Source organism: Pinus tabuliformis, chromosome 5_1 (genome assembly GCF_031772625.1).
Source record: "Pinus tabuliformis cultivar Carrire ecotype Pingquan chromosome 5_1, CPIR1, whole genome shotgun sequence".
Taxonomy (NCBI): Eukaryota; Viridiplantae; Streptophyta; class Pinopsida; order Pinales; family Pinaceae; genus Pinus; species Pinus tabuliformis.
Genome location: NC_142305.1, coordinates 551,655,326 through 551,673,446, shown reverse-complemented (window position 1 = coordinate 551,673,446; position 18,121 = coordinate 551,655,326). Strand labels below are relative to the sequence as shown.

General features: G+C 33.5%; 1 protein-coding gene across 1 annotated transcript; it reads right to left on the bottom strand.

The window, feature by feature from the left end:
• Positions 1–13,973: 13,973 nt before the first annotated feature.
• Positions 13,974–14,666, bottom strand: LOC149165982 (uncharacterized). Its single transcript, XM_089431252.1, has one exon. The coding sequence runs from the start codon at positions 14,597–14,599 to the stop codon at positions 14,108–14,110; it is 492 nt and encodes a 163-aa protein (XP_089287378.1). The 5' UTR covers positions 14,600–14,666; the 3' UTR covers positions 13,974–14,107.
• Between the last annotated feature and the right edge of the window lie 3,455 nt (positions 14,667–18,121).

Sequence of the window (18,121 nt, the reverse complement as noted above, 5' to 3'; positions counted from 1 at the left end):
CCACTTTGGTGCATAATCAAATGAAACAAGAGGCAGATCAACATCGTAGTGAAAGAAGTTTTCATGTAGGCGATTGGGTATTTTTACGGCTACATCTCAAGTAAGATATTGATGAGAAGGAAAAGTTGGCAATACTACATGCACTTAACAAATGACAACCTTACCTATTGGGAAGACACTTCAAGGTAAAATTGGATCATGATAATCTGAAATACTTTTTAGAAAAAATATTATCTTTAGAAGAAAAGAAAAAATGGGTCACAAATATGTTGGGTTATGATTTTGAAATCATCTACAAAAAAGGGAAGCAAAATGTTGTTGCAGATGCACTCTCAAGAAAGGAAGAGGATGTGGAAGCATTGTTTTGTTCTATTTCTATTATCCAACCAGAATGGATAGACAAAGCAAGGGATGAATGGAAGAAGGATGAAGAAGAGTCGCCACTCATTCAAAAGTTGCAGAAGATCCTAGTTCAAACAATATTACTGGAACTTGACGAGGAAGGAAAAATCATATTGGAACCTAGAGTAGTCACAGAAACAAGAACCCAATAGCTACGAAATCGATCAATTTCAGAGTATATCATAAAGTGGAATAACATAATCGTTGACCATTCCACATGGGAGGACAAGAATTTTATAAAAAAGCATCAAGAACTACTCAAGCATTGAGGACAACATGTTTTGAAGGAGAGGGGCATGTTAGGTCCTTATACTACTAGTGGAACCCCTTATTGTTATTAGTACAACCCCCTTGTTATATTTTTGTGCCCATGTAGTCCCCATAGAAGCCCACTATTGTTATTATTGTGCCCTTACATTATTATTGTATGTCGGCTCTGATTATGTTATGACCCCTTAGACTCCTATATATAGATAGGAGGTCTTGTCACTTGAATCATCTAAGAATTTTTCATTTGTGTAATGTAAAGGAGGTTGCCCCCTCGAAGAAGCTTATTTCTAAGGCGTTGATCTATCTTTTCTATCTTTTTGTGAGTTGATTTCATAATAGATTGCATTGATGGATTATTTTATTGGATTCAGTGGATCTCGTATAAGCTAAATGAATCTTTATATACACTATGAATAGATATATATATATATATATATATATATATATATATATATATATATGTATGTATGCATAAATGTATGTATCTCTATATGTATGTATGTATGTATGTTTGTCTGTATATATGTGATTTTCTAGCAGGGTTGTCAGGGATCATGCTTGTGTAGGAATGATTGCTTATGCAGTTGAATAGCATGAAGAGGTTCATTATTTATGAGGAATTAAGTGGCTATAGTATCCCTCACAGATCTACGAGGTCAAGATCATGGGGATATGATTTGATGTTATGTGTTTATATTATGCATATGTTTATGCTAAGGAATACATTAGTGGAATGAAAGCATTGCGATCGGTGACATGTTGGGGCAAGCATTGGTAGTGGAAAGACACTACAAGAAAGGTTGCTTGTTAGATGCAATGTGGTCATTGGATGTGCAATACTACTATTATGTACATGTTTTGTAGGTGGTGTTGTGTACATGTGGTTTTCTATACATGTCTTATATGTGGTGTTCTGTACATGTGTTTTTTTGTACATGTTGTGAAGGTGGTGTTGTGTACACATTGTGCAGGTGGTGATGTGTACATGTGGTGTTGTGTGTACATTGTGAAGGTGATTTTGGGTACATGTGGTATCGTGTACATGTCGTACATGTTGTTTTGTGTATATGTGGGTCTATGTTATGGGTATTGTGTAGTTGTTTTGTGATGACATGTGTATCTTTTGTATTGTACAATATCTACATATAGGCATTATGTTGTACACCAAGTATATATGTATGTGTTGTGTTCTACACTAGGTGTACATGTATGTGTGGTGTTGTACATCAGGTGTAGGTTTATGTGTCGTATTTTAAACTGGGTGTAGCTGTAGGCATTGTGTTGTACATTGTGTATGTGTATGTGTTGTACAATTGGATGGCATAGTTAGGTATGGCATTGCATAGGCACTTATTTTTGATATTGAGAGTTAAGGTGGTTTAGTCTATCGATGCCCTTGTTTCTGATATTGAGAGTTGAGGCACTTTAGTCTCTAGATTCCCTTGTTTCTGATATTGACGGTTGAGGGGGCCTAGTCTCGGGATACCCTTGTTGTTGATATTGAGGAAGGATGTAGTTTAGTCACTAGATTCCCTTGTTTCTTGAAGAGAAGAGAAGAACCTGGGTGCTTGTTGAGTTTGGAAAACGAAACAAGTGTGTATACATGATTGAAGAGAAGGAGAGGCACTATGTGCTTATCGGGTTTGGAAAACAAAACTAGTGTGTATGTCTGGTTAAAGAGAAGATAAGGGACTAGGTTCTTGCCGGGTTTGACAATTGATTCATTGTGTGTACACAAAGAAGAATGAATAAAGGGAGAAGAAAAAGAATCATCTGAAAGATAAGTATCAATATTTTATTTCATTTTTTAATTATGCACATAGTTTATGATGGTTTCATGTGATATACAATTTTTATTTATGATGGTGGCATTTTGAGAAAACTAGATGTTATATGTTTATATATGATGATCTAATCAAAGAGCTAGTTAGACTTGTTGTGACAGGAAGTAAACAAAATTACAAGTGTACCTTATTGAGTGGCCACCAATGAGGTATGATTTGAATTTCTTAAAATTCCTTTTCCAGTCTAATTGCAATTATGTGCTTGGTATAGGAAAGTAGGGAAATGTTTGGTTTGGGTGGTAGGAACTGATTGGAAGAATTAGCAGCAACAACAAAAGGAATTGGAGTAGGCAACAGTGTGTTGGTAAAAAATTCAAGAGAAATGATACTATGGGACACTGGTACCCAATAGTGACCAATTTATTGCCATGAATAGTCTATGACCATTATGATGTTGTTGACATGGGTATTTTCCTTGGATTTTGGACCTTTCGATGCGAGGAAGGCGATGTCAGGGAACTTGGAAGGTGGGTGACTACAGAGAAGGGGGTGAACGTACTTCCCAAGGGACTGTGTAGCAAAGAAGGGAAGGCCAGAGAATTAATTTGTTTTGGTCATTAGCATTTCCAGATGCAAGCAGAAGCACACTGGGAGTGTGCCTTGGAATAATGAGCCAATAATTGTTCACTGAGGAAACATGTAGCACAAGCGTTGTAGCGCTAGACATTCGATGCAATTTTGACCTTGGGAGTGGATTCCAGACTTCTCGGGAAGCAGATGAATCCTGATATTACTCTGAGGCTAGTGTTGTAAGACTCTCTATTCCATTGTTGATTGATATGACCATTGTGGCATTTTATTTGTTGGTTAGAGAAAATGTGCATATGTATATGTGTATATTATTGTAACTATTGTATCGAGTTATGGTTAAAAAGCCCCATACACTATATGATTATTTTCTAGTTGAATCAAATGTGCATGAGTATATATTTGGTTGTTATTATAAATAGCGTAATGAGTTGTGTAATAAAGCTGCAATAAATGATATGTTTGTTATGTTTTCATTAGTGTCATTATAAATATGGCATGGAGATGGGTTATAAATATCCACAGGCATTATGTTTTATTTTTAATGGTTTGTTGGTCATAGGTGTCATAGAACACTGAGGATGGTGTTCCCCTAAGAGGTAGGGGTTTGTAACGACCCCATGTAAAAATTTCATGTAATAGAGGATAATAAACCGAAAATAAGAGCAAGATCATGCAACATGTATTCGAAGCTTAATGTTGGGAAAGTGCATCCTAGTGGGTGCCACTTTCAGTTTATTTATGGCTGAGGAAATAGGAAAAGACATTAGAAAAGGAAAAAGTCATAATTGACATTTATTTATGAAAATAAAGGAAAATATGAAAAAAGGGAGATGAAGGGTCACATATTTGAATGAGAGGGAAATTGAAGGGAAAATAAAGGAAATTGAAGAAATTAGAGGTGTCAATAATAAAAAGGTATCATAGGATCAGCTGGGAGCCTTTTGTCAGTTTTTCTTTGGAATTAGTTTCAGAGAGAGAGAGAGAAGAGCACCAACAAGATAAAGAAATCAAGCAAAGGAAAGACAAGGAAAGCAAAGGAAGGAAAAGGACACACAAGGAGAAGGTTGGATCAACAACTTTTGCATGAACATTTTGTAGGTAATAGGTTGCATGTGTGATTTCGTAGCTGATGCGTGAATGCATGGTACATGCATTGGTTTATTTGGTTCATTTACTTTCATTGTCAAGAGTTTTACCTAGTTTGATAATGGTTTCATTCTTTCCTTACAATTTTTTTGATAGTCATGATGTGATGGGATTCTTTTCTAGTTGAGATTTGGATTGTCAAAAGGTTTTAGAACCAAGTGAGGTGGCCTCAGGAAAATTCTCAAAGGTTGAGGGTGGAGGAGGTTTAACATCCAGGAAGCGCTTGATAGGTGGGTTGAGACAAGAAAACTCCTCAAGTTAATTGTGAATAAACTCTGAGGCATCCAAGCTCGTTTGGGTTTTGTGATCTCTTGATGAGTTTTAGCGAGATCATGATAGACCGAGGGTGGAGGTGGTTTAATCTCCGAGAATCCTTGGTTGTTTTTTTATTGTGATTCTGAATTCATGCTTGGAATATGGCATGGGAGTGATAGGCTGAAAGAAGGATTTGGTTTAGCCTAATCTATGGTCGGGTGGTACGTGGAAGTCCCTAACTTCGTTGGCTTTCGCATATGTTAATAATAGTTATTTTCCTATTGTATTCTATGAGAACTTGTACTTCCTGTTATGATTATTTTATGGTTGTTATGTCATCATTAATAATATGGTTATATGTTGGTTATAAGAATTGCTCTATAATGTGCTCTAGTTATGGATTTGTTGAGGATTTGATAAGTATATGATGGTTAATGAATTCATGGGATAACAAATGTTATTGCAACTATTATGAGAGGGAATTGGACCTTCTTGGTGATTCTTAAATAATTTTAAGACTCCTATGATCAAATATGCATTCATGACCAGTAGCTTACATGTTCATTATATGTTTGATGAAATGAATACCATGGTTAGGTTTGGTTAGGTATAGTTATTATGCAATTCTTTTTTATGTTTAGCATCATCCTTATGTAATTTATCATTCTAAGAAATATCAGGCGGTTCTGGACAGGGCTCTGGAGGCTGGCCTAAACTTTTTGCTCAAGTCTCGAGACCACAAGAACTAAAGTGAGAAAATTAGGGCACAAACGCATGGAGCAAGGTTTGTGAGTGTGATTGGAGGCCTTCAACTACATGCAGGTAGTGTGAAGGGTGCAGTTGGGAGTCTAGGTTTGTGAAAAAAGTTCAATCTCAGGTATTGACCAATTGTAGTGTTTCTTTATCTCCTCAGTGATGTGTAGTGCATGTAGGATGTTAGTTGTCATCATTAAGTCTCAATTATATTCCCCACTTCCTTAACTGGAGCTAGGAGGTCAAGTCATTTCATAGTGGCACTATGTTTCACCTTTATCGAGACGGATTATAAAAGTAGGTAAATGTGGGAGGGAGTGTTACATAACATATTATAGTCTCTTTTGTTAGTCCACAATTCACACATAGTTGGACAACCTTTATATAGTAAATGGAATCAACATTATTGGTTCACAAGTGCAATTTTATTTTGATGTATCATTCACACTTGGGATGATAATGCATGTGACAAATCCAACAATCCAATATTTTTGTGAGAAAATAAAATAGATATTGAACATGCACATGCAACCAAGAAAGGGAGGTCTTGATCCCACATTTTCTACCACTCCTTATATTCAAAGTTAGCATCAAAGATGTATTTTCAATAGAGGCTAAAATTATTCATTTGATGTGTTTGAATTGATGAAGGTTAGAGTTAGAGGAATGCATTTTAATTCAAACTAACTTTATTTAATTAATGAGTTATTAGTGTTATTGAATACTCTAATACAATCTACTATCAACAATGCTATCACAATTGACAATTAAATTACCATTGATGCTTGAATATGTTGACGAGATGCACAGGAAGAAATTAAGTTTCTTTAAATTGAGTCAGAAATTCAATAAGATGATGTACAACAAAAGACTCATAATTATTAACTAGTTCTTATTCAGAATAGTTTTTAGTTCGAGATTGATGCTTCTTATAACTGGCACATTATTACATTAGTTATCCTATTTGCGAAGTGGATTCAAAGGAAGTTGAATAAGCTCGAGTTGCACTTCCAAGAACAACATCAATCTTTGAAAGATGTAATCAATAACAACCATATAAATAGTATTTGATAAAATAAGGAAGTGGTGTTCCATATTCCAGAGTACTCCAAACCAATGGAATTTCATAGTTCTAGGTTTCTTAAAGAAAATTCATCCTCTCTTGCTCCACTTGTGCATCACACTCTCAACTAAAAACATTTTCACAAATTTGGCCACATTATGGATTCATTTTTTTATCTTCACCCTTTTGTACATTGTATAAAATGTACTAATAGTTCATAAGAATGTTCAAATCACAAGAATCATGCAACAAAAAAGATTCACTTTCATGGGATAACTTCTTCGAAATGGTCTTCAACAACCAACAGTAAGTATTGGTTGTACCATAAAATTCATTCTATAGAATTTACATGTCTTGTAGTAAAGATATTTTTATCTTCTCACCTTTTAGCTAACAAGGAGTGAATTGATAGTCAACTATTACTTTCAAAGTCATGAGAAGTAATCCTTAGCCACAACTAGAACTAGAGCTAGTAGATAACGCCTAGATCCAGATTCCTCTATAACCATATTGTTTAATAGTTATAGAAAGAGATAGAATTGTGTTCCATGGACACCATTTGGATTTCCAACATCCCAAAACCTTTCTTCCATTTGTGTTATTCCTTAAACCATCACTTAGTAGAAAACATATTTCTTCTGCTAGACAACAATTTGTGGTTAGCATAAAAACACCATTTCAGTGGTTTGTGGTCATTTTTAAACCATAATTATGGATGAATTTCACTTTGAAAAAGACATAAACTTCTAGATAGATTCTAAATTGTTCCAAAAAATAGTTCAAGATAAGTTCCATAGTTGGTATGAGGCCTTAAACCGCCACTAGTAGAAAACTTTGACTTCTACTACCTATTTAGTTTGTTGTCCTCCATTAGCCACCAATTTCATTGATCACATATAGTCATTCATTTTTATTCACCTTCACATTTCATCTCTCTTCACAGACTCGTGTACACCCCTTGGGATTAAGGGTTGTCATGTTGGAAATGCAATCCTCATAGCATATGTGAAATTATATTATTCACTTAAGAGGAAGGAAGAAATACTCAAGTGAACTTGAACAATAATTGTGGAGTCCAAAGGACCTCTTGGAATATAAAACCTAGGTTGCAAAACATTCTATTTATTTGTGTTATATGAATCCTAATGTATCACATGCCTTATATATCTCTTACCTATTTCGTTTGTTCCAACCCACACGAATCAAACACCCATGTATTATTATACGAAGTAGTAGCTAGCAATGCATTATCCTTATCTTTGTCATCTAGTGGCTCGTCTCCCTTCTTATTCATGGCATTGTTTGGTACAAATCATCCAAGTGATGCTATTGAAGTATTTTTTCTATATGATCAATTCTTCTCTTCATGAAAGGTATATTTAGATAGAACCTCCAATTGCAATATGTGCATGTCTTCTTATCCTTCTTTCACTTTCCTCGCATTAGATATAAACCATTCATACTGAGACTTTTCTTGCATTCCCTCATGCTATCTAGTTAATCATTGTTTCTGTTCTTCTTCTTAATATTCTATCTTGGTTACTAGACTACAAGTGCATGGGGTTAGGTAACCTTAATATCCCCCATGGTATGCCCTTGTATTAAATACTTAGTAAACTAATCGAAAAATGGAATGCTCAAATTCTTACCCATGGAATGTTTAAAATTACAAAAATAAGAGAAAAAATAAATTACTTAAGCCCTATCTTAGAAAGCACCCAAGGAATGAGTTTTGAGTCTTTCCAATCTGTGCCACAGCATGTACGTGATTCTTTAATGTCTTGAATATGGAGAAGTAGTCTTATGAGCTCTTCAAGCTTGATGGGTATATTGTGACTAAGTCATTTGAAGCTAACATCCCCTCAACCCATCTTTCTTTCCAAACAAGTCCTCCAATTTGGTCCAAACCACTTTACAATTTTTACACTCATTTAAATGAAACAACAAATCAGCATACATTTATAAAAAATGAATCTAGTATGCTCTGTGAATTTTATTGAAGTATTTATATTTCTCAATGGAAAATGTATGCTTAGTTTCTATTCCCATTTTAAATCTATGGAATCCCTTTATATGGAGGAGCATTAAAGTCTTAGGCTTGCAATCAAAGTAATTTAAAGTAGTGAGGATTAATAATATCTTATTTGTTCTCTTTATGGGCTACCCTAGCTTGTTAAGTATAAAATAAAATATTAGTATTCATGACAAGAAAACTTCGTATCTAATGTAATGTAGGATTTTAAACAGAATATCAAGATCTATGTGAAAAAAATACTAGATTGATTACTTCAAATCAAGATAGAAGAGAGAGAAAAATAACTTATACTAGATTGTCAACTGCAAAAAAAGAAAGAAGAGAGAGAAAATTATCTTAGATGCCTCTCACACATTTTACTAAAATGTAGAAGAAAAAATTATTATTAGAGTCATTTATGTATTGGATCAATAAAAATCTCAAAACCAATTCAAAATTTCATCTTGATCAACCTTCGCCATCAAATAATTTAGACCAAAGTAATACCATTAATTTTAATCAACTCTAAGCTTGAATATAATCTCCATTTTGGATATGGATCAATATTACTCATCCAATCCTTCTAAGTTAAAGTAGGTTGTTGGATCCCCAAATATTATAGTTGTACAAGTCACACACCTATGAATAAAGGTGTGGAATGTTATCCACTCATCCCCACATCTCATGATTAGATGCCACATGGATTGATGTGAGAGTAGGTAGGGCCCTCCCGTCTCATAAAATGTTAGAATTAATCCAACTCAACCATGGGATTCAAGTCGGGCCAAATGAGAGAGATAGTGGTGATGAAAGTGATTTCATAGGTTCCAAGTGTCTAAGGAAAGGCATGAAATTGATAACGTCCTACATCTAGTATTTTTTTTGTAGCTATATACTATTGGAAAATAATATTGAAGGATATTTTAACTAGTTTAGGGTACTATAGTGAAAAAAATATTAGTATTTTCTCATATTTTTATCATGATGTTTAGTTCATAAACATCCAAGGCCCTAAAAAATGTTTCAAAATGTTGAATTCCAATGAGAAGTGCATGTAGGAAACTCACATATTAATGATATATTAGATGAAATATATCTCAAATAGAATTCCAATAAAACATCACAGATGCAACACAAATTTAGTATGATAACGTTAATCTTGAATAACCTAACAGGATAATTTAGGCACCAAATTACTATCAAGAGGCATATCTTGAAAGCAGCCAAAAAAATGTTCCTTAATGGGATAAGAGATCCATGATGGTATATTTGAAATATTAACATACAAATTCTCAATAAATTAGAAAAAAATGTAGTAATACAAGGGAAAATTGCGAAAGATAGACCAAACTTCATCATGTCATAACATTAATCATAAATATTATATTTGGTCAAGAGAGTAATTAATGGAAATCCACAAAGGACAAGAATCCATATATCAAAGAAGAATTTTGAATTGAGTCATACATTTTCTTATGAAATCAAATGAAGTCATCTAGTGGCCTATATGAGTAGAAATTTCTACCATAACATAAAAAATAAAGGTTTTGTATAAGCCTATTTTTCTATTTCCATCTATCAAATTTATTGTACACATGTTGTGAAATATAGGTACATGAATGACCAAAGGCATGATCAGGGCTAGGCGTATAAAAGATTCTCATGGATCCCATGGTTATGAATAGGATGTAAGGGGAACGAACACATGTCAACCTGGGTAATGATGAAATGTAATAAAATGAGCATGAGAAGAATAGATTAAAGGACAATACGGTAGTGGAGACCATGAGGATTTTGATGATTAAGGTACTCAACTATAGGGATATAATGGAAGGTCGATCAAGGCCTAGGAGGACAAAATCCATATTAATACATAGATAATGAAAATCCTTAATCATTTGTAGAAGAATTAAAATAAGGGATCATATTTAAGGCATGGAGAGGAACATAAATCTAGCATTAAGAGGGGTTTTGTTGGAAGCTCAAAAAATTTTAAAAGTGCCAATAGGAATTAACATTGCTTACCAATGAATTCATCTAGGAGGGATTATGCATTATTAGATTCTCAAAATACTGCAATAATATAACCAAACATTACTCAATGGAGGAGGTCTAAGTTTGATGAATTAGAAGGAGGGATTAGATATTTTAAGGCTCCCACATTTGGTTCAGCCCATGTGAAGGGAGTAGAAGCTCAAGCCTAGATATTGGGAATGATCAAATATATTGAATTACATAATTACTCATGTAACTAGGAGGCTATACCATTTATATCACTTCTATGGCAAGGAATCCATGTGGTGGGACCATTTAAAGTAGGTAAAGTAGTTGTATCAAAATAAGATATATTGGAAGAAAAGAAAAAGTTATATTCAAAATAAATTTTTATTATAACACTATTCTAATAAAAATATGGAAGAGTTATCTAAACTCAAGATTCACAATATGGTAATGATGGAATATGAAAATAAATTCCTCAAGTTACTCAAGTATTTTAACTTTAATGAAAATGAGAAATTCAAGATCAATAACTTATTGAGTAGTTTTGCTCTCTATTATAGTGATAAAATCAAATTTGATGAGCACAAGTCCTTGGAGGAATTGACAAGAATGATAAAAGAAAACTATCCTTCTAGAGAGCTTGGAATGAAAAGAAGAGAGCCACCATGGATCAAAGAATGAACGAACACAAACCGTCATTTTTTAGGAACAACTGTCAAAGAAATCAACTAACACAACTAGCCCAAACTCAAGCAATGAAATCATAACAAACTGAAAAAATGACAAGATATTGTCCCATCAGATGTTGGGGTTGTGATGGTAATCATATGTATCCATACCACCCTCATAAAAGAGGCAATGTGAGGACTCTTTAGAACACTTAAGGCAACAATAATTGAATTTCAATAATTACTAGGTTAGGCTCTCCATGAGTCCTAACATATTTATAAAATGATTTAAAAATACATTTGGAGCTAAGAAATACCCATATATTTATCATTATTTTCCATATTTTTTTAAGTACCAACCTCATATTGAATACAACATAACCAATTTATTTTTAAAGAAACATGGATATGTCTTAGGAAAATCTACTTACATGGATATGGCATAGGAAAATCTACTTCATAAGTAGGAGCAATAAACACTTCATAGAGGTGTTTACAGTACTTTGAGTATTTATAATTATATATTATTTTATAATGAATGAAAAATGTGGAAAGGAATAGAACCAAATATAGAAAAACCATATGAAGGCTCCCATGGCATATACTTCACCTAGTACGAATAGGATCATGTAAAACAAAGGGAACTAGTCCTCTAAGTTCTAAACAAACTTCTTGACTATTGTGTTTATCTCAATAACATCTCTACCCAATTAAATATGAACCTTGCATTCAACATACACTCAAACCAATTAATTATAGTCAAAGAATGTTAAAGTTGCTACCAGAAATCATTTTCCCTCTAATATCTCTTAATGAACATGACTGTACCCATAATTTGTTCTAAAACATGACAAGTGGGATAGATATTCAATTTAAATTTCTCAAATGAAATCCCCTTATTTCTAATATATATCAATTATTTTCATTAATAAGGTAACTAAAAGAAATAATTTACCCACTCTAATATCATAATAAGCATGACCATGCCCATTATTTGTACTAAAAAATGATAACTAGGACGACAATTCAATTTAAATTTCTCAAGTGATATCCCCTTCTTTCTAGTATATTTCAATTATTTTCATAATGTTATTCTCACTTATTCTCACTTGCAACAATTCCATCTAATATGATTTTAAGTGATAGAATATTAGAGCTAAATTTGTTAATTAAAGTACCATATGACCTAATCCTTTATTCATTAAAATGGTATATGTTCCATTCATTATTATTTACTCTTTTCATTAACCCTTGAATTAAGTATGGGCAAGGGAAGACTTTTGACCTTGTTGTAATTCTATGTAGTTCAAATAATTATATATTATAATTAATATGTGTGGGATCAATCAATTATTTTATATTTTTTTCCCATGAGGTCATGGATCGACTCATTCAATTCCCCATCCTATTTAGGCATTATCCTTGAACATGACCATGATGTAGCCTCATCAATGCCCAATTTACCAGAAACAAAGAGAAAAGATCATTTATATTTTTCTAATACTTGTATGAAATTCTAATGACAAGGAATGTTATAATATGTTTCAAAGGGGCTATGAAATATATATATAAAATATGGTTTGGATTTAGAAACTTATAGTTCCCTCACTTCTAACTTTTTATAAGTTCTCTGTATATGTTAATCACGTAGTTAAAGATATTTCCAAAACAAAATATTTAGCCATTACACATTAGTTGGAAAAGCAATGCACTTATATATTGTTGAATACATTCGGGAATATAGAGTAAGGTTTAATAGAAATTGCATACCAAAAGTAGGTTGTAGGGTTAAAAATCAAGGTAAATTGTTACCATTTTGTTTATGTTCAATTGTTAATTAATAAATAGATAGAGGAATAAGTGTTTTTTTTTTTTAATTATGGGAATTCATAGTTTAGTAGACTAATTTAAGTAAAGTATAGAATCAAACTTATTCACTAATATCATAACTTAAGAGTATATTCAACAACTTTCGTGTATTACATAGGAATAATTTCTAACCTAATTTCTGAGAAATAAAAACCCTCTATCTATTAGAAAATAAATTGCCCCAAGAATTATGAGAGCTAGAACCCAATCTCAAAACGCTACAAGTCCATAAGGAAGGAAGAGCCAAACCCGAAAACCCTCATACCTCTTTAAAAAAAAAAGAGGCAAAAAGCGAATGGACATTCGTGCAATGTAAAGAAACTGGATACATGTCCAAATTCCAACCTTCCTTAACTACAATGGAAAACCTTTAACTATAAAATCATGCCTAAATTCTATATCAACCGCATATCCTACACCACATCCCTCTTATATATATATATATATAATGGAATAATATTCGAGTAATGGATGAAGATTTAAATTGTTTTAATAGCCTATTGAATTTTCTACTTGCTTATAGTAGTAAAGACGTTTTCGCAACTTATATTGAGATAGTACGTGGCGTCAAAGAAGTGGGGACAGTGGCCGGCAGCTAAGTTATGAGAATATTTTTACAAATATTCTTCCACATTCAAATTCCTGCTAAATTAATGGAAAAAGTAAATATAAATATTCATTTACATTCATTTTTTCAATATAGCAATCGAGGACTTCGCAGAAAGAATACTGACCGGCATTCATCCAAGGCATTTGCTATGTGTAATCTTGAAGGACATACGCTCTGTCAACAAGGTTTTGACTTCATTTCAATAAGAAATTTAAACATCTCTGAAAATAGTTATGTTTTAGAGGAACATATCTAGATCTGAGTAATGTTCTTAGGGCTATCTTGAGAATTCAAGTCTTGGCAGCTACCATAGTAGTCTCAGAATAATCAAACATATATTGAAATCCGATCTCCTAATCTATCAAGTGATTAAGCACCCTAAACATGAGAAATGGTTAACATAAGCACACAGTAAATATTTATCCTTGACCATCAAACATCTCTGAACAAATCTAGATTGTTAGATGGATATTCGTGCAGACAAACCAGACACCGCTAGTGAAATCCACATCGAAATTTTTGCAGCATATATAACTGTATCCTTGTACACAGACCTAGTTTGAAACACTGACAACGAGATTCCTACAAGAGAAATTAATAAACCATTTAACTATTTTGTTGCTAGATAACATTATACAGGAGACAGAGGACCCGATAACATTAAATCGGAATGTCAGAGGATCACCTTCGTGTACGATGGCACTCGCACAGAGTCTCGTTTTCAACTTGCTGGATGTGAAAGTTGCGGTGACAGTGGCACGCTGCACAGTTCAGGGCCGCAGCCGTTCCCTCTTCTCCGCTGGCCATAAATTCTCCGCACCCATCAACCGCGTAGCCACCAATGTTGGCAGCGTGATTCTTTCGGCATTCTCCATAACGTGCGTCATTCCTTAACGAAGCATCTGTTCCTCTTGCGATCGCTTCTATGTGCTGCTCTTCGTACGATCCCATTTTCTCCACAGATCTTGTTGACTGAGCTTGAATCTGAATCTCCCCGGGATTCGTTCCTAGGATTACCGATCTCAGATCTGCGAAAATAGATTTCAATTCATCTGTGAGCAAGTCCTCCTCCACTTCTGTATATGCTTGCAACCTAACAGAATCGTTAATGGAGGGTGAGCAGTTCGAAGGGTTTGATATCGAAATATCGACCTTTTCACTTTCTTTATTCATTTGCAGCGATCAACTTCTACTTAAATCTAAACAAATATAGGTTTTCAGGTTGATCCTTCTCCGTACATTTATTCTACCCGTATTAAAAGTGTCCGTCCGCTGGACGGCTAATCCTCTGCAACAAAAATAGAGATTACAATCTCAAACAAAAGCAAGAAGATTACAGTAATTCTATATTAATAAGTGAAAACACACGTCCCTTTAATGGTTATCCGATACAAATCCTAGGCGGCCTATTGGAAACCAGAGGAGATGAGAGACTAACACAGAAAGAGTATGTCCGAAACCTCAAAAACTGTTAGAAACCTAAACAGTTAATGATAATAATATCTCCGGACCCTCCAAAAGGCGGACACGAGGGCCCTCCGCCAAGATGCCCTAGTACGTGCACAGCTTTACCACAAATCGATTGGGACATGATAAAAAGAAGTCGCATATGCTTGACGATAGAAGACTATATATCTTTGTACCTCGGGTATGCTAAAAATTATCGAAGAAATTGATGAAAGAAGAGTATTAAACAAATTTCAAAGAAATTTACATTATTATCATTGTGTTTACGGTGGTATGGTAATCAAATTTCAAAGAAATTTACATGATTATCGTTTTGTTTACTGTGGTTATATGATTCATTATGTTGGATATGATGTCACGTTACATAATGTAAAGGTAATATTAAAAAACAAAAATAAAAGACAAGTCATCTCTGCCCCCACTAACATAGATATTTATATTAAGATTTATATGGGTAGATATCTATGTTCCCAACATGCATATTAATATTTAGCATTGACGTGACAGATGATCAAGTTGGCGATAAAATCTCAAGGATTAAATTAAATGGGATGCGATATTCAAAATCTAAATGGCCATCGTCTACAACCTTCCATTTGCATTTTAACTTAGACATTACCTTTTTATATATATATATATATATATTAATAAAATAAGAATTGAGAAATATCTATACGTTAGAAGATTAATAAAATAAGAATTGAGAAAGTGATTGTCATGCCCCCAAAGCGTACACTTCAATTAAAGCGCATTGAGTCCTTTGGGCCTGTGGCATTGGTGGTCCGTCGCAATAACTTAATCAACTTATGATTGCTTAAACCTTACCACGGGTTTACGCATTTAGCATTTGAATTTTCGTCACTAGTTAATGCTAAATTTTCGTCACTAGTTAGATATATTATGTTTGTGGAATTATATGCAATTTTAACCCGAGCACAATGCCAAAACACTTCACTTCATTTTGTAATGCTCAAATATTGATTCATATATTACAAGTATATTATCGATTTAACTTCATCAACATATGCACAATAATATTAGAATAGAACTATATATGCAATAGCGTGCAATGAATTTTCACAAGTAAGAGGGAAATCCCATCATTATCTCTTTTCTGTTATATAACTCTTCAAATAGTAATACAATACCAAGTTTCTGGTTTTAACAAGGTGCCTACTCTCACAATATAAAATTCAGCTAATTATCACCAAGTTGTCCCTGAAGCTTGCTCACATGATCCAACAAATCTACAGGAAACAAACTAGCAACTGAAGGTTATAGAACAAACATGGTGCCTACACACACCTTGCACAACAGAATAGGGCATAAGCACATCCTAGGCACAACCTACATGACACAACACAATAGATTGACAAATATTGAAGAGGATTTCTCTTCTAACTATTACAAATCACTTAAATAAAATTACATTGGAAACAAGTGATTGGAATTAGATTCTCCAACACTCTCCCTTAATTACAACCACATAAAAATTCAATTAAAATGTTTGTTTGTAAATGTCTCGGCTAGGCTTACAATTAAAAAAATTTACTTTAACTACATTTAGTTTTCTTATTCTCTTTATAGCCTCTAAATTGTTTCAACTTTTTCTTTTAGTTGTATCCTTCAAACCTTAGATTCTTCATTTGTCAGCGCATGTCTTCTATTCTTCTAGGCTATATAACCATATCATGGAATTCTTCAAAAAATGAGTTGTATGTGGGTTGTTGCCACATATTATCTTTTGTAGTGCTCTTTTCATCACGAATTTGTTGCAACATAAGACCATAATACAATTTCATCTCTTGAGGACCCCAATACCTGAAAATTTCATTAATTTTTTCATCATGCATGTTGTCTTCAATATCCGTTTCAGTAGCTTCTATGTAGACTTCATCTAGACATGGTGTGGCAAGTCACGCTTCAAGAAAATTTATTTGTTCTTCATAGTTGTTTTGTGTACTTGCACATTGAAAATCAACGTTAGAGATAAAAAAAGTTGTAGAACCTCATTGGTTTTGTTCCTTTTGCTATGTAATGAGATCTTTCTCCTATTGCGCTTCTTTCTCTGCCTCTTTTTTTGTCTCTGTTTTCTCTTTGTGGGTTTTCTTGTTTGCCTCTGCCTTTGTCTCTTCCACTTCTATACTAACCTATGCTGCTGCAGACATGATGTCTTCCACCACTCACTCAAGTCGGTTTTACTCACTTAATAACATCCTGTCTATATGATGTTTTGTTGCATCACCTGCAACCATTCAAAATTAGTCGACAATTCTTCATCAAATTTTACATAGCAATACTAATTGTTGGATTCACCATACCATTGACTGCCCCAATGGCACCTTTACAATCATAAGCATGCTCTGTTGCTGGATTCACCAAATTTTCATCAGAAAGATCTGTTTGTGGAATCACCAAATTTTCGTCCACTGGTGGTTGATCACAATGGGATTCAACAATATTTTTATCTTGTTGTAGATCTGCTATTATAGATCCACCTTCATCTTCAACTTCAACACCCCCCCTTACACCAAAACTCCTCTCAAGGGTATCCTAGGCTTCCTTGGCTGTCTTGGCATTTGATATCAGGGGAAGAATGTTTTCATCCACAAATTCTTATTCTTTTTTGCATTTCAATGTGAAGGCATCTTTTCTCCTCTTCAATTCCAAATCTAAAAATATTTACAACATATCATGTTGTCACTTTGACCTTCTTAGCCTCTTGTCTTTTCCCATTTGAGCATTGACAGAAATGGAGCTCAACAAAGAAATCAAACTTCAAACTAGTGACTAACTTCTCTACCACACAAATTCGAAAAAATGGGTTTACAAATTTTGTACCAAGAAATGCCTCTTTTACTAAATCTATCACAAAAGATCTTACTAAAAAAATCACAATACCTAGATTTGGTTGGAAAAATGCCCTTTTTTACATGTCCTTTTTGAAAAAAAAGGGTACAACGCCCCATTTTTTATAACAAAATTGAATCAAGCACCATCTTCTTAAAAAAACATGTTTTCCTTCCAAGTTACTTAAAAAAACCTTTAAAAAAAATTATAACAAACCCTTTTTTAATCCTCCCTTTTTAAGGAAACCTCCCTTTTTAATACTCCTTTTAAACCATGACAAAGCTTTGTACATTTTAAAATAATTATAAAACAAAATTCAAAAAAAGAATCATGAATCTTTGGAATATGGTGGATTTTATAAGAATGCCATAAAAAAAA

Excerpts from the sequence above, each read along its gene's own strand:
- LOC149165982 (XM_089431252.1), bottom strand. The coding sequence starts at position 14,599 with ATGAATAAAGAAAGTGAAAAGGTCGATATTTCGATATCAAACCCTTCG.